Source organism: Periplaneta americana, chromosome 12 (assembly GCF_040183065.1).
Source record: "Periplaneta americana isolate PAMFEO1 chromosome 12, P.americana_PAMFEO1_priV1, whole genome shotgun sequence".
NCBI classification, from domain to species: Eukaryota; Metazoa; Arthropoda; class Insecta; order Blattodea; family Blattidae; genus Periplaneta; species Periplaneta americana.
In genome coordinates this window covers 9,598,711-9,621,872 of record NC_091128.1, presented here as the reverse complement: position 1 = coordinate 9,621,872, position 23,162 = coordinate 9,598,711, and the positions used below count along the sequence as shown (strand labels likewise).

Below are 23,162 nucleotides of genomic sequence, written 5' to 3'. Positions count from 1 at the left end.
TACATAGACATGCCAATTTTTTTTTTAAGAAAATACGGGAGATTAAGGAATCGATAAAATTTCACATAGAAAGTGGACAAATTATTTGGTTCACTTACTAAAGAACAACTTTATTCTACACTTCGGCAGCTGAGCTTATATTAAGAATATTTTGAGACAGATTTTGTCTCGCGTAGTAGTTGCAGTTTGCAGCTCTGATATGTCCTGCCCCTGTTTCGAAAATCTACCCAATTATTGTTCATGAGATAAAATATCCTCTTTGTACGAGCATTACTACTTGGTACTCTTAGAACAAAACTAACCAGTTTTTCCAAATGTATAACATTAACAAGGTTTGATTTTATGGGGATAAGCACTTACTTACCGGTACTTACTTACTGGCTTTTAAGGAACCCGGAGGTTCATTGCCGCCCTCACATAAGCCCGCCATCGGTCCCTATCCTGAGCAAGATTAATCCAGTCTCTATCATCTATCCCACCTCCCTCAAATACATTTTAATATTATCTTCCCATCTACGTCTCGGCCTCCCTAAAGGTCTTTTCCCCTCTGGCCTCCCAACTAACACTCTATACGCATTTCTGGATTCGTCCATACGTGCTACATGCCCTGCCCATCTCAAACGTCTGGATTTAATGTTCCTAATTATGTCAGGTGAAGAATACAATGTGTGCAGTTCTGCGTTGTGTAACTTTCTCCATTCTCCTGTAACTTCATCCCTCTTAGCCCCAAATATTTTCCTAAGCACCTTACTCTCAAACACCCTTAACCTATGTTCCTCTCTCAAAGTGAGAGTCCAAGTTTCACAACCATACAGAACAACCGGTAATATAACTGTTTTATAAATTCTAACTTTCAGATTTTTTGACAGCAGACTGGATGATAAAAGCTTCTCAACCGAATAATAACAGGCATTTCCCATATTTATTCTGCGTTTAATTTCCTCCCGAGTGTCATTTATATTTGTTACTGTTGCTCCAAGATATTTGAACTTCTCCACTTCTTCAAAAGATAAATTTCCAATTTTTATATTTCCATTTCGTACAATATTCTGGTCACGAGACATAATCATATACTTTTTCTTTTCGGGATTTACTTCCAAACCTATCTCTTCACTTGCTTCCAGTAAAATTCCCGTGTTTTCCCTAATCGTTCGTGTATTTTCTCCTAACATATTCACGTCATCCGCATAGACAAGCAGCTGATGTAACCCATTCAATTCCAAACCCTCTCTGTTATCCTGGACTTTCCTAATGGCATATTCTAGAGCAAAGTTAAAAAGTAACGGTGATAGTGCATCTCCTTGCTTTAGCCCACAGTGAATTGGAAACGCATCTGACAGAAACTGACCTATAGGAACTCTGGGGATAAGCACTAAAACAAATTTTTGGCAAGCATTATCTTCTAAAAATGCTGCACATTTTAATGTCTGTCTTGAACAACAAAATTTATCAAATAAATTATCATCATTCATGGCAAAATCAAATGTTTAGAATAAGAAAAAATTATATTACCAGTATGCAAAATCTAAGGGAGAAAAATGCTCGAAGAGAAGAATAATATGGGAGCCGGGAGTCTGTTAAAAATTACAGGCAAATACGGGAGATCCTGGGGAAATACAGGAGGGTTGGCAACCCTACCACTGCACCAAAATGAAACTGGTAGTAGATCATAAGTAGAGATTTATAAAATCTAAATAAGTTTTTTTTAACATTCACCATTTTAGATGAAATCGTTGTTTCTATGAAACATTTGGCAACACCACGTCTACTGCAATAACTCTAGCAAGCGCAGCCTGCACTGTGGTGGGCCCGAGTTAGTAGTTCAACATGATGTAGACTCATAGAAGACGTAAACAGAAACAACTCCTAGCATTCGTCTCCGGGTAGGAAGGGAATGAGGTGATGCACTTGTGGCTTATTGGTCGCAATTTTAAACGGAAATATGCATCTTGTGATATCAGAAATAAATTGTAATAAATATTATTTGAAGGTCACATTACGTCATTGTTCCATCCCTTACCTTCCCCTCCCCTCTGCTATACTCAAATCACAGGCACCCAACACTGCTCTACATTGCAAGATTTATTTTAACGATTTTCGCAATGCTGTTTGGTGCTCAGATTTTAATTGCAGATCCAGAAGATAATTTTTAACGAGCTATTCACCAATAACGAAATATGTCGACTTTTTTTTCCTTTTATATTTCCCAACAAACGGACCATTGTAAAATTCCTTTGAATAATTGCAAACGAAAAGTTATATTTGTTCAGATCAAATTTCTGCACATTTAAAGGACAAAACTAAAATTCTTTCAATCATTTATTATCACAATAAACTGCTCTCTTAAATTGACTGAGCATATTGGGAATTCAATCAATGGCTTTCCTACAACACGCTATGAAATGTTTCGTATAATACAATTTTGATCTTGAAAAGGAAGTAAAAACGAGTAAAATTGTATTTAACTTCTTTGATTGAAATATCTCAAGGAATAACCCCCTGAAATTAATGACATTCTGTATAACAGCGTGAGTATGGTAAACATCTACACTTCCAATGATACTGGCCTCCATTAAAGTAACAGTTGGAGTCACAGAAATCTATGTAAGCAATAATGATGCATTCATCATCTGTGTATAACATGTGCGGAGCGCGCAGTTTACGTACCCAGAAACCTTCTGATGCACTCCACGATGTCCACAGCCCTCGACTCCTTCTGCGCCACAACAATGCTGGACATGACGACTTGTGACTGCCACATGAATCTGCCCAGAATCTCGAAACAAGACGACATACTCTGGAGGAGCACGCCCTCTGCGACATAAGATTAAGTGGTGACAGTAAGCAGATTGTTTGTAAGTCTCTGTCTCTCAAGTAAAGGAACACGAAGGAGAAACTGAAACAATAAAATTATTCTCTTTTATATAATTTGCAGTATGAATAACAAGAAAAGATAACATAAAAAATAAATACAGAAATATTCGAACGCAGAGAAAATGAAAGCTACATTTCAGAATAAAAATTAAATAATTTCATATCTTTGAAAAAAAAAAAATACTGCAAGAAGACAAGACATGAAGTATTTTGTCAATACCGGTACCATACATTATGGATCAGGAAAGGATTATGATTATGTACAGCGATCACAAACATTATCGTGATGATGATGATTGTAATACAATAGTATCATTAACATTATATGATGAAGTTGATGTTGAAGATGATCGTAATACAACAGTATCATCAACATTATATGATGAAGATGATGATGTTGAAGATGATTTTAACGCTATAATATCATCACCACTACCGCCACCACCACCTTCAATATCACCATCTTGTTCCTTCACAGATATCTACAGCAATCAAACGTTTGCTATAATAAGTAAATAAATAAATAAATAAATAAATGCACCAATAAATGATGAATGGATGGGTGAGCAGATGCATGAATGAAAGAATGGATAAATAAATAAAAGTATGAATGGATGCAGAGATAAATAAATAGATAAATGAATTAATAAATGGATGAATAAATAAATAAATAATTAAATAAATAAATAAGTGGATGTCTGCATGCATGGATAGATAGATGAATAAATGGATGCATAGATGAATGAATAAATAAATAAATAGACAAATAAATAAATAAATAAATGGATGTATGAATGCATGGATAGATGAATTAATAAATGGATGCATAGATGAATAAATAAATAAATAAACAAACAAATAAATAAATAAATAAATAAATAAATGGATGTATGAATGCATAGACAGATGAGATGAATTAATAAATGGATGCATAGATGAATAAATAAATAAAGAATAATAAATAAATAAATAAATAAGTGGATGTATGGATGCATGGATGGATAAATCAATAAAAGGATGCATAGATGAATTAATAAATTAATGATAAATTATGTTTTATTTAACAATGCTTGCAACTTCCAACGTTATATCAACGTCGCTGGTGTGCCGGAATTCTGTCCCACAGGATTTATTTTTACATGCCAATAAATCTATTGACATGAGCCTTTCTCATTTCAGCACACTTAAATGCCATCGATCTGGATCAGGATCGAACCTGCAACCTCGGGCGTAGAAGGCTAACATTCTACTGGACTGTGCCACCCAGGCCGACAAATAAATGGATGAATAAACAAAAAAATGTATAGACAGATAAATGAATGAATATATACAAAAATCAATGGATGAATAGATGCATGGACTAATATATAAATATACACCGGAGAGATCAATTAAAAGAAACGGAAGAAAAAGTAGGAAAACAATTGTAGAAAAGTAGGAAGGAAGAAAGAAATATTAGAAGAAACAGGGCAGAGAACGAGGAGAATAGAGACAGTAAGGAACATAGGAAAGAGAATAGGAAATATGGATGGAAGGACACAAAGGGGGAAAGGAAGTGATAGAAGAAAGGAAAACGAGATGAGAGGAAGAGTCGAAAGAAGAGTAGAAAAAGAGGAGAGGAGGCAAGGAGAGAGGAGAATAATAAAAAAAGAAGAATGAAGAAAGCAAGCAAACAGGCAGGCAGCATACCGGTGAGGTCGTCGTGTTCCAGCTCCAGGGCGCCCCACTGCACAGCAAGTGCTGGGAAGCCGTCCCTGTCCCTGGCCTCGCACACCCGCTCCATGACGGAGTGACTCCAGCCATCAGCTGCGCTCCGTCTGCAGAAAGCAACGAAGTGACGCAGGTGAGGACACATGTGACGGGAACACACGTCCAGGATGAGAGCGGGGGACGACTGTGTGTGCAGGTCCAGGGAGATGAGCTGCAAGCACGGGGAGGGTGAGTGACACGTAGAGACAGAGAAAGAAGAGGAGAAGGAGAGAGAGAGGGCGGACAAAGAGAGAAAAAAGAGAGATGGGGAACATAGAGAAAAAAGAGAGATGGGGAACATAGAGAGAAAGAAAAAGAGGAGGAGAACATACAGAGAAAGAAAAAGAGAAGGAGAACATAGAGGGATAGAAAAAGAGGAGAAGAACATAGAGGGAAAGAAAAATAGGAGGAGAACATAGAGAGAAAGAAAAAGAGAAGGAGAACATAGAGGGAAAGAAAAAGAGGAGAACATAGAGGGAAAGAAAAAGAGGAGAACATAGACAGAAAGAAAAAGAGAAGGAGAACATAGAGGGAAAGAAAAAGAGGAGGAGAACATAGAGGGAAAGAAAAAGAGGAGAACATAGAGAGAAAGAAAAAGAGAAGGAGAACATAGAGGGAAAGAAAAAGAGGAGGAGAACATAGAGAGAAAGAAAAAGAGGTGGAAAACATAGAGGGAAAGAAAAAGAGGAGGAGAACATAGAGAGAAAGAAAATTAGGAGAACATAGAGGGAAAGAAAAAGAGGAGGAGAACATAGAGGGAAAGAAGAAGAGGAGGAGAACATAGAGAGAAAGAAAAAGAGGAGGAGAACATAGAGGGAAAGAAAAAGAGGAGGAGAACATAAAGGGAAAGAAAAAGGAGGAGGAGAACATAGAGAGAAAGAAAAAGAGGAGGAAAATATAGAGGGAAAGAAAAAGAGGAGGAGAACATAGAGAGAAAGAAAATTAGGAGAACATAGAGGGAAAGAAAAAGAGGAGGAGAACATAGAAAGAAAGAAAAAGAGGAGAACATAGAAAGAAAGAAAAATAGGAGGAGAACATAGAGGGAAAGAAAAAGAGGAGAACATAGAGGGAAAGAAAAAGAGGAGGAGAACATAGAGAGAAAGAAAAACAGGAGGCGAACATAGAGGGAAAGAAGAAGAGGAGGAGAACATAGAGAGAAAGAAAAAGAGGAGGAGAACATAGAGGGAAAGAAAAAGAGGAGGAGAACATAGAGGGAAAGAAAAAGAGGAGAACAGAGGAAATGAAAAAGAGGAGGAGAACATAGAGAGAAAGAAAAAGAGGAGGAGAACATAGAGAGAAAGAAAAAGAGAAGGAGAACATAGAGAGGAAGAAAAAGAGGAGGAGAACATAGAGGGAAAGAAAAAGAGGAGGAGAACAGAGGGAATGAAAAAGAGGAGGAGAACATAGAGAGAAAGAAAAAGAGGAGGAGAACATAGAGAGAAAGAAAAAGAGAAGGAGAACATAGAGAGGAAGAAAAAGAGGAGGAGAACATAGAGGGAAAGAAAAAGAGGAGGAGAACAGAGGGAATGAAAAAGAGGAGGAGAACATAGAGAGAAAGAAAAAGAGGAGAACATAGAGGGAAAGAAGAAGAGGAGGAGAACATAGAGGGCAAGAAAATTAGGAGAACATAGAGGGAAAGAAAAAGAGGAGGAGAACATAGAAAGAAAGAATAAGAGGAGAACATAGAAAGAAAGAAAAAGAGGAGGAGAACATAGAGGGAAAGAAAAAGAGGAGGAGAACATAGAGGGAAAGAAAAAGAGAAGGAGAACATAGAGAGAAAGAAAAAGAGGAGGAGAACATAGAGGGAAAGAAAAAGAGGAGGAGAACATAGAGAGAAAGAAAAAGAGGAGGAAAACATAGAGGGAAAGAAAAAGAGGAGGAGAACATAGAGAGAAAGAAAATTAGGAGAACATAGAGGGAAAGAAAAAGAGGAGGAGAACATAGAAAGAAAGAAAAAGAGGAGGAGAACATAGAGGGGAAGAAAAAGAGGAGGAGAACATAGAGGGAAAGAAAAAGAGGAGGAGAACATAGAGAGAAAGAAAAAGAGGAGGAGAACATAGAGGGAAAGAAGAAGAGGAGGAGAACATAGAGAGAAAGAAAAAGAGGAGGAGAACATAGAGGGAAAGAAAAAGAGGAGGAGAACATAGAGGGAAAGAAAAAGAGGAGGAGAACATAGAGAGAAAGAAAAAGAGGAGGAGAACATAGAGGGAAAGAAAAAGAGGAGGAGAACAGAGGGAATGAAAAAGAGGAGGAGAACATAGAGAGAAAGAAAAAGAGGAGGAGAACATAGAGAGAAAGAAAAAGAGAAGGAGAACATAGAGAGGAAGAAAAAGAGGAGGAAAACATAGAGGGAAAGAAAAAGAGGAGGAGAACATAGAGGGAAAGAAAAAGAGGAGGAGAACATAGAAAGAAATAAAAAGAGAGAACTTAGAGAGAAATAAAGAAAGTACAGAAGCAAAGAAAGGAAGATATCAGATAGTAAATAAATCAAAACAAACTAAATAAGTGAAATGGAAACAAGAAAGAAATGAAGAAAGAAAGATAGGAAGAAATAGAAAGAGAGGAAATAGACAGTAAATAAATCAAAACAGAGAGAATAAGTGAAAGTGAAACAATAAATAAAGGATAAGCAACAGATAATATATCTGAAAGGATAAATAAATACATACTTAAGCAAATACGAAGTGGACAAAAAGAAAAATACCGATAAAAAGGAATAGAAATAACTAAAAACGAGATGGCAATAAAAACAAAAAAACAAACAACGAAAAAAGAAATGAGAAATAAGGAAGGACAGACAGATTGTGACATGTATCATACAGGTATCTCATTATATTACAGGATACCTGGGGATATTAAACATCTAAATGATGAAGGTTTCAAAACCAGGGTCAAAACTATTTTACTCCAGTCGATGCCATTCACAATTAATGATTTCTTACATTAAAGCAATAAAGTAAAATACCTATCTTCATTACTATTGCACATAATTTTTCTCCAAACAATATTAATAATAAATGTACAGAACTAACATGAAGTCTCTTGGCTCGTAAAGGTTCAATCGCTCTCCAAATAAATCCCCTCAGATGATAAAACATGTTTAATGTAATCTCTTGTTTTTACCTAATCTATGTTAATCTATTTATTTAATGTCTTGTAAACTGAAAATGTATTATATATCTTGTTATTTATTGTGTCTTTTGGTAGTTTTACGGTACTATTCTTTGGAAAACTAAAGAGTGTTAAAATTAAATTCATACTAGAAATCTTATCGTGGTGTCTGTCTGTGTGTGTGTGTGTGTGTTTTTTGCGTTTGTATTTTATGTTTGTATCTAATGACGAACCTATAATCTGTAATAGATTGTACAGGGAATAAATAAATACAATTCAATACAATACAATACAATGTACAGAGACGTGTAGACTTATGGAAAGAAAACAATTATTATATATCTATATACAGAGGATGTTTCCAAGTTTTTCTTGCTGCAATATGCATAAAATTAATATCTCATAAACATATTTTTGACAATGGATTAACAATCCCCAATTTTCAACAGATGATAAGTGAAGTAGCCATTCATCAAGTTTGTAAAAAACAATTCAGTTGTGACAAAAAGTCACATTTTTAGGAACACAAGTCTGCCACGCACAAAAATGAAGTCGCAAATATATTATAATTTCTAACAGTTCTACAGTGGATATTTTTAATATGTGTAGGTGTGAGGTATTTGTACCAGCAAATATGTCGTGGAATATGCTGAAGGACACGTTTTCTACAATTTCTTTCAATAAATCAGTGGTTGCAAAGTTCCAGATGAGTCTACTTTTCCGTAAGAATTATATGAAGACATTGGATAGGAACCAGTATTAACCTATTAATTTCGGGATATAATACCTATATTTAAAAATTATAACATATAGATTTAATATAATAGCAAAAATATATGAAATGAATAACAAGGGTTTTTCTCTTTGTTTGACATATTGTCATCACATAGAAGCGCCCTCATATGAGAGACTTAATGATTATGTAGCCTACTGTTAGACAATTAAAATTATGTGATGCTATTATTAATTTTTGATCAAACAAAATTCTCTGTTGTGGTTATTATTTATTAACAATGGAGAAAAATTTGCTCCGGGACTGGGAATCGAACCCAAGACCCTCAGTTAGTTTGAACAGCTACTAATATATGTGTATATGAACATAAATAACTAAAATTATCATCAACATTATTATTATTATTATTATTACTTACTTACTTACTGGCTTTTAAGGAACCCGAAGGTTCATTGCCGCCCTCACATAAGCCCGCCATCGGTCCCTATCCTGAGCAAGATTAATCCAGTCTCTACCATCATATCCCACCTCCCTCAAATACATTTTAATATTATCCTCCCATCTAGTCTCGGCCTTCCCAAAGTCTTTTTTCCTCTGGCCTCCCAACTAACACTCTATATGCATTTCTGGATTCGCCCATACGTGCTACATGCCCTGCCTATCTCAAATGTATGGATTTAATGTTCCTAATTATGTCAGGTGAAGAATACAATGCGTGCAGTTCTGCGTTGTGTAACTTTCTCCATTCTCCTGTAACTTCATCCCTCTTAGCCCCCAAATATTTTCCTAAGAGCCTTATTCTCAAATACCCTTAATCTCTTCCTCTCTCAAAGTGAGAGTTTCCAAGTTTGACAGCAAACATTATGTGATGCTATTATTAATTTTTGATCACACAGGATTCTCTGTTGTGGTTATTATTTATTAACAACGGAGAAAAATTTGCTCCGGGACTGGGGATCGAACCCAGCACCCCCAGTTAGTTTGAACAGCTACTAATAAATTTGTATATGAACATAAATAACAACAATTATCATTATTATTATTATTATTATTATTATTATTATTACAGTATTATTATTGGCATGGCATGTAGCACGTATACATTGGGGATCCTCGGTTCTATCCCCAGCACTGGAGCGAATTTTTCTCCGTTAGTAATAAATAAAAGATAAGAGTGGGTTAGGTGAGGCCACAGCAAAGTGACAGGACCAGGTGCACTACTTCTGCTTGAGAAGAATGTCTTGCGGCCACTGGCACGTGTTCAGTTGCACTCACTTTTGGCAGGCAGAATATGGCGTCCACAGGGCCCAGATCATTCGCCTTGGACAGCACAGCCATAACGGCACTCTTGGACGTAGTGTCTGCTGTGCAGCTGACAACAGAGGCGCCCTGGCTGCGCCAGATTCCAATGCGCCAATTGTGGTAACTAGTCAGCTCCAAGTCAGATGTCAGCACCAGCTTTCGAGCTCCTTGCTGCACGAGCCAGTCTGCCAGCTCCACTCCGAAAACTCCAATACCGCCTGCAACCATGTGTGGCATTAAAACTTGACTGTGCAGACAAACCTAATCTATACATGCACATTTATAATAACAGACAAGGAATATGAAATAAACATAAACACAGCACACATGAAACAGACAAGAAACTTCACAACTCAAGTTATACAGCTCAGAGTTCTCTTCCAATGCATATGCTGCCAATGTATTCTTTGCTTTTCTATTTTTTCCATTTCCCTCATGACTTTCATTAATAATGGATTGTGGCCATATGCTTTACTGTAGTCTTAATAAACGTTCAAACCAATTTAATGTTTCTTTTGCAATTTTACAAATAATATTTACTTATTTACAAATGACTTTTAAGGAACCCAGAGGTTCATTGCCGCCCTCACATAAGCCCGCCATTGGTCCCTATCCTGAGCAAGATTAATCCAGTCTCTACCATCATATCCCACCTCCCTCAAATACATTTTAATATTATCCTCCCATCTACGTCTCGGCCTCCCCAAAGATCTTTTCCCCTCAGGTCTTCCAACTAACACTCTATATGCATTTCTGGATTCGCCCATACGTGCTACATGCCCTGCCCATCTAAACGTCTGGATTTAACGTTCCTAATTATGTCAGGTGAAGAATACAATGCGTGCAGTTCTGAGTTATGTAACTTTCTACATTCTCCTATAACTTCATCTCTTTTAGCCCCAAATATATATATATTTTTAATATCCATTTTTGTTCCGATAAGTTTTATTAATTTAACAATATTTTCTTTGTGAATTTAAATACTTTATTGTCACAATCATGCCATGGTATGAAAGAAAAATTTCACAACCTTGAGCGGGATTCGAACCTGCGACTTCCTGTACCACTGAGCTATCGAGTTCGTCTCATGCTAAAGGCTCAGAATCATCCTTTCATACTGGCGACTCTGTTATAGAGTACTGTCCATAGCGTCTGATCTAGTCAGCTCTGCTTATGGGTGGAAAGAAACTTTACAAATGTAATCTTCATCTTACGATGTTGGATGACGTATATACATCCGTTGATGTGACATATTAATGAATTTAAATACTTTATTGTCACAATCTTTCATACCATGGCATGATTGTGACAATAAAGTATTTAAATTCATTAATATGTCACATCAACGGACGTATATACGTCATCCAACATCGTAAGATGAAGATTATATTTTCTTTATTTTCTCTAAGTCCGTCATAAATTTATCTTATATAATAATGTGATATTTTTATTTCATTCTACTTGATGAACGTTTTCCGTTTTGTAAACCATCTTCAGATCACTGTTACCTCTATTGCACTGTTATATGATGTGCAATGGGTTACATTAACCATATTGTATTAAATATAAAATATAAAATGTGAGATAAAACGTTAATGAATGTACATATTTAAAAATGGTAACATACTAAATTAAATTAGTCTAAAATGAAATTCTAACTCGTTGAACAACACCCTAATATTGACTGTACCGGAAATGACGTAGCTGTTCTCAGGATTGCAGTAAAATCGCGGACGAGCTGGAATCATCTTTGGAAGAGGCAGAACTTGTTTCTTGTTTTCCTCAGGTCTAATACGAATCAACACTTTGCCCATGTGCTTCGGGGATGCCAAATATCTGAAAAGATAGCACGAGTCTTAACATTTCAAGTACATCGTCTTCAAGAATTTATTCCCAAATAAATATGTACCTTCAAAAGAAATATTGGCAACTAAAATAAGCCTGCAATCCAGTAGGTACTGTACTTGATATGAATTGATATGAACACACTAATTTTTTTAAAGCTTGGAAAGTACACATACAGGACACCGTCAACTTGGGATACACAGATGATACATAAAAGGGCAGTGTGTTTATCTATACTAATAATAAATCTGTAGCCAAAATTTTTCTGGTAATTTTCGATTTTCCAAAAATAATTGGTGTTAACATGTATAATTAACCATCCTGAAACCGAAAATCGCTTTTTTGAAATTTTTGTTTGTATGTCTGTCTGTATGTTTGTTACCTTTTCACGCGATAATGGCTGAACCGATTTATATGAAAATTGGAATATAAATTAAGTTCGTTGTAACTTAGATTTTAGGCTATATGGAATTCAGAAAACTTTATTTAAAAGGGGGGGGGGGTTATAAGAGGGCCTGAATTAAATAAATCGAAATATATCGCTTATTATTGATTTTCATGAAAAATATTACATAACAAAAGTTTCTTTAAAAATAATTTTCGATAAGTTTTATTCTATACAAAATTTTGATAGGACTGATATTTAATGAGATAAATGAGTTTTAAAATTACATTAACAATGCCATCTAAGGCGCTGTACTGAAATAAAAACAAATGACTTCGTCTATAAGGTCCTTGGACAACAACAATCGAAACATAGCCTAAGAGAATGTTTCTGTGTTTGTGTGAAGTAATATCGGAAGCTAATTAATTGTTTAATTATTATTTCACCATTGGAAAGTGTAGTTTCTCTAGATGGACATAATTCTACAATGTTATTATGGTAACTTCTGAAACATATAGCAAGTAATATAAAGTATACACATTACATCTAAATGATATGTCAATCTTCATTAAACTATGGTTGCATGTAATAACAAATAAGAAACATGTTAAAGGAATTGTCATTGCACCAAATGAGTGTCTCTGGACCAAAATGACTGCATTTTAATTATTTAAATACAATTTAAATTAAGTAACATATTAAACGATTTATCCTTCTATCAAACACGAATGTTCCCTGGATCAAATGTCCTATTTTAATTATCTAATTACTTTATATTTATTTCTAATAGGTGCAGCGGAGTGCACTGGTACGGCTAGTACTAAATAAATTTAAACAAAACTCACTTTAAATTTGAAACACAAAGAGACACATCAGGGCAATATGTTTCAGCTGAACTAATATAAACAAAACTGAATAGAAATTGGAGCACACTGACGTATGTAAGGGTAGTATATTTCAAGTGGCTGTACCTGAATGCTTTCTGAACTTCGCTATCAGTGAATACAGTTCTGGGCAGCGGTTGTACCATGCCATTAAGTATGCCTTCATTCAATGCTTCTTGGATTTTATGTCTCCACTCACTGGATGAAAATACATTGATCAGTGACACGCCACAGAAGTTCACTTCCTTCAAGAACACGTCCATGCCTACAGAACACAACAGAATGGATACATCAGTCTTTTGCTTACAGCTCTCTAGCCAGTGTCTGTCTGTGAATCAGAAACTTAAGAGTAGGGTATTGCAGTTCAAGTGGCCGGCCGGGAAGCAATGTTGCTATTAGGAGTCACACACATCACTACGGTTCTGGCTTGTGAGCTCAATTTAATACGAATTAATCATTTTTCTTTTTACTCGCTTAAAATTATTCAAAAGAATAAATACTGTACTCGATTAAATACCAGTAATATTAACACAAATGGTGTGATTTAACATCAATATAAATAATTGATTAAATGGCGATCTTACTCGTGTTAATTGTGTAAGCATGTGCGGCTTACAGCTGTTTCGGTGCTTCCTCACACCATCTGAGCCTACTCTGAGGATGGTGTGAAGAAGCACCGAAACAGCTGTAAGCTGCACATGCTTACACAATTAACACGGGTGAGATCGCCATTTAATCAATTATTTATATTCAAGTGTTAAAAGTAGTGTACGAAAGATTCAACATGGATTAATATCAATACTTGAAAAGTGAAAAAATATGAATATTTGGAATAAAAGACTGGTCAACAATAAAATATATAAAAAGATGAGTGACACAACATAAATATTAATCTATAGAAAACAACAAATACTCTAACAGGTGTAACAACAAACAAAATAATGAAATGCATGCAATATAATAATAATAATAATAATAATAATAATAATAATAATAATAATAATAATAACAATAATTTATTTATTTAATCTGGCAGAGCTAAGGCCAGTAGGCCTTCTCTTCCGCCCAGCCAGACTCTAATCCTAATTGAATACAATTGCTTACATAGTTATTACATTAATATCTAGACCATAAAACAACATGAAAGTGAATAATGAAAGTTGGATAAGTAATGTTAGTGTGACAATAGTAAACATTGGTAAGAAATAGTTATAATAATAATAATAATAATAATAATAATAATAATAATAATAATAATGAGATAATTTAGATGTTTATCTGTGATATAATTATATAATCATTAAACATTGAGAAACCTGAAACAGCTATTATTGTCAGCAAGAATTGTTAGAAAAATATTTCGTTAGCCTATTGTTTAAATTGGTTGGATGTCTGACAGTCCCTGACATTACTCGGTAGGGAATTCCAAAGCCGAGAACAGCCACAGTGAAAGAAGATGAATATGAGGATGTTCGGTGGGAGGGAATGGATAATATTGAGGAGTGTTGTGATCGTGTGTCTAGGTTATGAAGGGTGGATAAATTTTGAAAACGAGATGCATGATAGACAGGAGTGGAGAAATGCAATATGTGAAAGAGAAGGGAAAGGCAGTGGATTTTCCTACGATCTTCTAGACGGAGCCAGGACAACATTTCGAGGGATGGTGTTACGTGATCAGCCCGGCGAATATTGCAGACGAAACGGACGCACATATTATGAACACGTTGCAGTCTCTGCGCCGAAGTAACGCTTAGGTCAGTAAGTAGAATATCACAGTAATCGAAGTGGGGCATCACGAGTGTTTGCACTAACATTTTTTTTTTCATGGAAAAGGGTAGTAAATACGAAGTGTTATGAAAATAAATTAAACAAATTAAGAGATAAGAGAGAAAATCGTTAGTAATTTAAAACTACTCTACAATGTTTTCCTTACTCTAACAGTCTGTCCAGTACCGGTAATTTGCAGAATATCGAACTAGCGTGCTTTTGAAACGAGTACAGAAGTAAACATCTGCAGCAAGGAATAATAGACTTTGCCTTCTGAAGAACTTCAATCAATCAGTCCCTCTCAATTTCTTTAGGATGGTACAAACACAAGGAAAGTATAGGTACTAAATTGCCAAGTGTAATTTTTGTTTTTAGGAAGGTAAGGCCATTGGTCTCAACAGAAACTCTCAGACAGGTAGGGCCATACTTTGCACCATTTGAATCTCATATTAACTATGAAATTCATTTATGGGGAATTGCAACAGGAAGCAATAGCATCTTATTACTACAAAGAAGTGCACTGAGGATAACATTCAACAAAAATAGCAAGGAATCATGTAGGAACTGTTTACAGAGTTAAAGGTAATGTCAGTTTAGGCCTACAGTCTATTATTTACAGAACTTTGATCTTCCTTAAATCTAATATAGATCTTTATCAACCTACATCATATACATTCCTTTAACATTAGAAATAAAGAACAATTGGATTACACAAGGTTCAGATCGAGTGTGAGCTCAAATAATTGCTTTAATGGCATCAACATACAGTATTTAATAAGTTACCATTGGAGGCGAGAAAGGTACCAATAAATAGGTTTAAGTCCTGTGTGCACAGATGGTTACTGAATAGAATGAAAGAATTCATGATGTGTGATGCAAATTTGTATTTTAGAAATGTAACCCTTTATATTTTGGTTTTTCTCTTTATATTTTAATTTTTCTTTTTGTTTTGTATAAATGTGTTAATTTCCATCATACTCTGTTTGTCAGTATTTGTTTATTTGCTTATAACCTATCTGTTCATTTGTCTTTGTTTATTAATTTGTTTGTGCATGTTTGAATCATTATATGAGTGTGTGCGTATATTATCTAACCTGATGTTGTCATATCCAGACTTTGTATACCAGTACTGATTTCTGACAAATAAATGAATGAATGATCATCATCATTATCTGGGAGGTCAACATACTCCATAATTTAAAATAAAAACATGGAAGGAGATATACCAAAATGTATAATAGACATTTTGTTCCTATCATTATTCTCTAAAACTGAAATATTTGCACTTACTTCCGCAAATATTAAGTATGATGCCGAGTTTTTCATAAGTAATGCATAACTGCAATTAAAGTTGTGTGACGGGATTTTGGGCAAAAAGCTCAGACATGTCAAACCTTTTATGTAGAAAGAAATATTTTTATGGTAACAAACTATTTTTGCTGCCATTTCTGTGCGAGTTGACACCATTGAAAACATTTTAATATACCGTAATACACATACCTTTATTAAAATGTGTTGTACACCATACAATATATATTTAAAAATACTATAAAAATATGCATTTATTTGCATAATAAAGTTACTCTGAAGCATTAGATAATAAATATCTGATTTGCAAAGATAATTGATCAGTATATCAACAGCAGTCTTTGGAAGAAACATGCAAATGCATTAACTTCCTAACCTTAGCTTATCTTCGTGACATTAATTTTTTATTATTACTGTAGTGTCAGTGAAGAAACCCACCTAGCACTTTGTTGCTGAAGAAATCTGCTTTGCCCAGCTCCAGGAAGCGACCACGCTGAGCGACACACCTCAGGGAGGCCTGCAGCTTGTCCTCAGCCAGAGAGTTCAGTACCAGATCCACACCAGCACCCTCTGTCCGTGACATCACGAGCTCCTCGAAGGAGATGTCTTGTGAGCTGCCGATGTTACTGTCCTCCAACTGGGACAGACAATAATACAACAATTATTACAGCAAAAATACTGAGATAGGCAACAATCCAACAATTATTACAATCAGACCTGCTATTTGCACTTGCATAACCTTGCATGAAACATTATCAAGAGGTCTCATTTTAAGCCAATGTTTCATTGAGATTTTGTGATTTACCTATTCCATTTTCATCACATTTTATTTAAAATTTTTCCTCAGACAGATATTGCTAAAATACATGATCACTACTTTTCTCATGAAATTGTTTATCATGTGTTTGATTCCTTTAACTTTTACGCAATAAACGAATATAAGTACTGTACCTATTTTCGGAATCACAGCAATACACAAACACGCAAACTGTAATGCTATTTGATAAATTTCCACTGCAATAAAGACTTAAGTTGATATGATAAGAAGCCAGGACTTTGTGCAATGAAACACCACTCCATGGACCATTGGAAGTATCGCCCATTGTTTAGAGACATTAGCACAAACGCATTTCTTGTTCGCAAAATAGGCCTACCTATTTATATTAAAGCAACTAACACTTGAAATCCCACAGAGAACGGCTAAATATATCTGTGCTTACATTGAAGGAACAACATCTTATTGATATTGCCATCATTCGTAAATACTACAGCTTTATAGATCAAATATTCAGTACGCCACGTTACCTACCTATTGTTCGAAACTATAATATGTATTTGTGATAGTCACTTGTTATGACAAATGAAGTAAATACTACACCTTTATAAATTCATTTAGTACCGGTATGCCAACTTATCTACAATGAATGACTTACAGTAGGTAATGGAGATAGTTTTTGTTAAACATACAAGTTACGGTAATTTAATTTTATAATCTTGCCTATAAAACAAAGAATACCTACTAGACATACTAATAATGAATGAAATTACAGTAGGTAATGGTGACAGTCACCTGTTATAACAAACAAAGTAAATAAAATAGCTTTACAGATTTATATAGCAGGCCATGTTCTCTACAATTAATTAAATTCTAGTAGGTAATGGTGACAGTCATTTGTTATAACAAACGAAGTAAATACTATAGCTTTAGGCCTACATATTTATATAGCAGGCCATGTTAGCTACAATGAATGAAATTATAGTAGCTAATGGTGATAGTCACTTGTTATAACAAACGAAATAAGGGTAAATACTACACCTTTACAGATTTATATATCAGGCCATGTTACCTACAATGAATGGAATTATAGTAGGTAATGGTGGCAGTCACTTGATAAACATATGAAGTAAATATTCCAAATTTTATGTCAGCAAAGAAAAATTAAATCATGTAAATATACTCACATAGCACACTTTCTTGTGGCTAACTCCCGCACTGGTTAGTATAATACGACATGTTTAATAAATTAAATTAATAAAACATAGGCATTTCATTTAGAATATAAACAATGTCCAAAATACAATAATATAGACAAGTTTAGAGGCAGGGGATAGGCAAATGTGAAGATTGTACTACTTACAGTTCAAGAGGACTACCAGTTTACTGGTATTGAGGACTCAAGCAGGTTTTTTAAAATACGTTTTCTTGCTTTTCCAAGTGCTGTAGATTTCCGTAGAATTTCTTCAATTGTTTTGTTTCTTTTGTGACATCTGACCATATTGGTAGTGATGAAAAATTTCCCTTAATAAGCACTTTTTTTTTTTAGCTTACTGATTTTGCTAGTATTATAACTGAAGTAATATAATTGCAAAATTTCCATAACATTTTCTTCTTATTCAGCAAATTATTCAGCTGATTGATTTCGACAGGTTTTGTAATTTTAATGATACCCTAATTATAAATTTTCCTGAAAATGTTCCCCTAATTAAGCATTTCTTTTAGCTTAATTTTTTCTAAGTTTTATAATTGTACTGATATAATTATAAATTTTCTTGAAAATTTCCCCTTAGCAAGAAAATTTTTCAGCTTACTGAAATTTAGAAGTTTTATAATGTAGGTCTATTGATATATTATAGGACCTAATTATATATTTTCTGAAAATTGTTCTCCTATTAAGCAATTTTTTACCTTAGATTTTCTAAGTTATAATGTACTAATATGAACATAAATTTTGGCGAAACTATCGGTGAGTTACTTCTTGTGATTTCGGAAATGAAAATCTGCCATTACACTGTCTTACTGCTGACAATCTCACAAAACAAAAAATTACCAGCATTTAGCCAGTGTATGTGCAAGGCATAATAAAATCCTAAACTAACCTAACCTGTCATAGATTTGTATATGGAAGACATAAAAAGCCTAACTAACCTAACATGTTACAGATGCAAGACATAGAGTGAGCGCACACTAGCTTGAAACTTTCGTAATGTCACCAAAGTTATGTTGGTGTGACTGAGGGGAGAGCTCTAAACACTTGAATGTGTGTAAGTGAAGTACCAGGAAATAACTCAGCTCTGGTTTAGACTAAATTTTCCTGAAAACTTCCCCCTTACCTACCAATTGTCTCAGTTTATTGATTTTGCAAAGTTTTATAATTGTAGTGATACACAGTACTTATAAATTTCCCTGAAATTATTCCATTATTAAGCAATTTTATTTTACGATGAAAGAGTAATGGAACAGAGAAAAATTCTCTCCGGCGCCGGGATTTGAACCTGGGTTTTCAGCTCTACGTGCTGATGCTTTATCCACTTAGCCACACCGGATACCACCCCGGTGTCGGACAGAATTGTCTCTGATTAAGTTCCAACTCTTGGGTTCCCTCTAGTGGCTGCCCTCTGCACTACGTCATAGATGTCTATGAACGTAGGACCGAAGTCCACACATGTGCTGAGGTGCACTCGTTATGAGTGACTAGTTGGCTGGGATCCAACGGAATAAGCGCCGTCTTAAATCACGAAGTGATTTACGCATATCATATATATTATTTTAATGTACCGAAGTACATATGATATTTCCATGCAGATATTCTGCGTCATCATACGATGAAAGAGTAATGGAACGGAGAAAAATTCCCTCCGGCGCCGGGATTTGAGCCCAGGTTTTCAGCTCTATGTGCTGATGCTTTATCCACTAAGCCACACCGGATACCACCCTGACACCTCAGCACATGTGTGGACTTCGGTCCTACGTTCATAGACATCTATGACGTAGTGCAGAGGGAGGCCACTAGAGGGAACCCAAGAGTTGGAACTTAATCAGAGACAATTCTGTCCGACGCCAGGGTGGTATCCTGTGTGGCTTAGTGGATAAAGCATCAGCACATGGAGCTGAAAACCCGGGTTCAAATCCCGGCGCCGGAGAGAATTTTTCTCCGTTCCATTACTCTTTCATCGTATGATGACGCAGAATATCTGCATGGAAATATCATATGTACTTCGGTACATTAAAATAATATAAACTTTATTTTACTTACGTTTTTTTAAATTTTATTATTATTGTACTGATATTATTAATTTTTCCTGAAAAGTTTTCTCTTAGTAAGCTATTTTTATTTAAGAAGGGCAGTCAAATGAAAACGAGTCAGATGCCAAAACATAGGCTATAATAGAACATTTATTACCCTACCTCAAAAGTAATCTCCAAAACTGTTTATACATTTATGCCACTGCGAGACAAGATGATCAATCCCATTCTTGAAAAAGCCTGTATGCTATCTACTGAACTAGTTCTTTACCCAGTCACACAAGTCTTCATCCGATGCAAAACGGAGTCCAAGAATGTCTTTCTTCAGCTCTCCAAAAATGTGAAAATCGCATGAGGAGAGATCTGGACTGTAGGGGGGTGTTAAAGCGTTTCCCAACCAAATCTCTGAATCGTATTCCTCACGGAGTTGGCAGTGTGTGGGTTGGCATTATCATGAAGAAGGATAACGCCGTTCAATAGCATTCCAGGGCATTTTGACCTTATGACGCGTCTCAGCTTTTATAAAGTTTCTTCATAATGCTGTGCACTGATTGTGGCCCCATGCTCGAGAAATTCAACAAGCAAAGAATTCCTAGAATTGAAGAAGAATATCAACATGACTTTTGAACAACCTTTCAGCTTGGGCTGACGAAAACGGTCTGCTCATAAACCAGTCAAAAACTGTACAAATGGTGTTCAGAAAGGGAGGAAGAATAGCAAAAAGTGACACAATCTGGATACAAAATCGACCCCTGCAAATTACAAAGGCATTTAAATACCTTGGTGTAACGATACAGACGACAGCAAAATCCTTCAGAATCCACACTCAAGAACGAGCAACGGCCGCAGTAATAGCTATCCACGAAGTAACAGACATTACCCAACTAGCACTCTCAACAGCCATGCAGCTTTTCTATGCCAAGATACTCCCTATACTGTCATATGGACTGGACATCACATGGACCCGGCTAAACTACAGTGACCTCAAGACCATGGAGAACGTCAAAGCAAGGTTCTTAAAAGCAGCATTGGGAATCTCAAAATATGCACCACCAGAATGGCGTACGAACTCGCGCGAGAACCCTTCCTGATAGAGGAACTACGAAGCAGACTCATGCTGCCATCTACCGCAGCAGAACTTCGACTACTTACGGTCATGCAAGAGAAGAAGGCGGAAATAGAAAGTGAATTCTATGGAACGGAAGCGATGATCAACCACAACTGGACAGGGCCGAACAACAAGTTACGAAGCGCCATAACAAGGCTAGCAGTTCACACAAACTGTGCAGAAGATCAGAGTACCACGAACCTTCCCCCGAATGCGTGTGCAAACTGTGCAACGAAGTGTGTCCAAAATATCATTTTAGTAAATATGTGAATAGAACGAAGTCACTGGTGGAATATAGTAAAGAGAATTAACTCATACGAAACTAAATTGCACGTTTGTGCGCACTTCTTTCTTATTATATCAACATGACATTGCCGGAACTTGTGTGTATTGCTTTGGACTTTTTCGGTGGGGAGAATCCATGTGTTTCCATTGTCGGCTCTGCCATTTGCTCTTCAGTTCAAAATGGTGACACCACGATTCATTCCCAGTGATAATACGGGACAGAAATGCACACTCTTCCTTGTGGTATCGTTGCAAGTGACCCAGTGAAGCAGCCATTCTGTTTGTTTTTTTGTTCATCCGTTAACTGATGTGGAACTCATTGTGCGCAGATTTCCTGGTACTGCAAGTGCTTCGTAGCAATGATGTGTATGGAACAGTGACTTATTCCCACCAAACGACGAAGTCCTTCCACAGTGATTCATCGATTTCCCCATATAAGACTATCAACCTCAGCAATAACAGTAGGATGAGCCTGTCCTGGACGAGCATCGGCACGTGTCCCTCTTGGAATCTCTTGACATTCCAGTACAAGCAAACATGAAATGTTGTATTTGCTGTAACAATGGATATCTCGTCTTTCTACTCCTTCAGCAGTCAAAAATCGCACTATACCTCGCTCTTCTTCTTTACCTGCCTCCAGTGATGTTGGACGAACACACGTATCTCTAACCTCACTTCCAGTGTGTGTGTTTTTTTTTTCTACATTCAGCAATTTATTGATGAAGTACCAAAACAAATATGTTTTCTCCCTTTTCCCGGTTAGAGCACAGGAATTTTTCCTTAAAGGGGATTATTCCTGTGTTCGTCCATGGTCTGGAATTTACATTAAGTTTAGATTTAAGACCTCTCCTGGCACCACATTATCATAATCATCCTATCACATCATCGGGGTAATGTAACTCCGCCTTCCAGGCGCTCCAACCTCAGAAGTGGGTTACAACTAAGCCACGGCCAGGAGAGAAGACCAGAAATGTCGAAAAGACAACCTGGTGGCATTGGATTAAAAAAAAATATTTAGTGTAAATTCAAATAATAATGCACAAGTATTGTTCATGTCCAGCTGTCAAAACAATTGGGCATGGAGACATTAATGTAGATGTTAAGAAGTCGGAGGTTGTGGAAAAGTGCCTGTTATTCACTTAAAAAAGATAAGATTTCCAGTGTGTAAACAGAGGTTGTAACTGTGCTTTTGCAAGTCGACACCAGATGTCAGGTCAGCAATCAAATTCCACTTGCCTGCCGTGAGATATATACACATGATGACCCATTTTCATTTCACTGCCCCTCATAAATTACTAGGGCCCGATTGTATAAACCATTTAATCTTAGATCAGAGGTTAAATTGATCCTTGTTTCAGCTGAACTTGGAATTTTGTGTTGTATAAAGTCTAATCTGAGATTAATTTGTCTCAAACTAGTCAACTTTGACTGAAGAAATTTCTCCGATTAAGTTAGATGATCCAAGTTCAGTTATTTCTTTCCTGTTTGAAATATACGAGTGACAGATTGTGCAAATAAAATATCCATTATTATTAATATTAATAGATATGTTAGGTACATTTATATATATTTCTTTCAATTTCTTGCCTTAATACACAAACATTCTTATATTTTATAAGGCTCTATCGTGTTCAGCAGTATCAAATAACATAACCTATAATTATATTATGTTTATAACAACCATTAATTATTAATGGATATGACAGGTACATTCATAAATGTTCAATTAACTGTATTACTAAACGAAAATTGTCATTTTATAAAGCTTTATTATGTTTAGCAGTATC

The 23,162-nt window shown here is 35.7% G+C and overlaps 1 protein-coding gene across 1 annotated transcript in view; it reads right to left on the bottom strand.

Annotated features, from left to right (window-relative positions):
- Positions 1–23,162, bottom strand: part of LOC138709936 (fatty acid synthase-like) — a 37,170-nt gene that overhangs the window by 480 nt on the left and 13,528 nt on the right. Inside the window, exons 4-8 of the mRNA XM_069840625.1 lie at positions 16,397–16,595; positions 12,971–13,148; positions 11,460–11,605; positions 9,743–9,987; positions 2,668–2,814 (exon numbers count right to left, since the gene is read on the bottom strand). Of these exons, the coding sequence (XP_069696726.1) occupies positions 2,668–2,814; positions 9,743–9,987; positions 11,460–11,605; positions 12,971–13,148; positions 16,397–16,595 (915 nt within the window). The remainder of the gene's footprint in view (positions 1–2,667; positions 2,815–9,742; positions 9,988–11,459; positions 11,606–12,970; positions 13,149–16,396; positions 16,596–23,162) is intronic.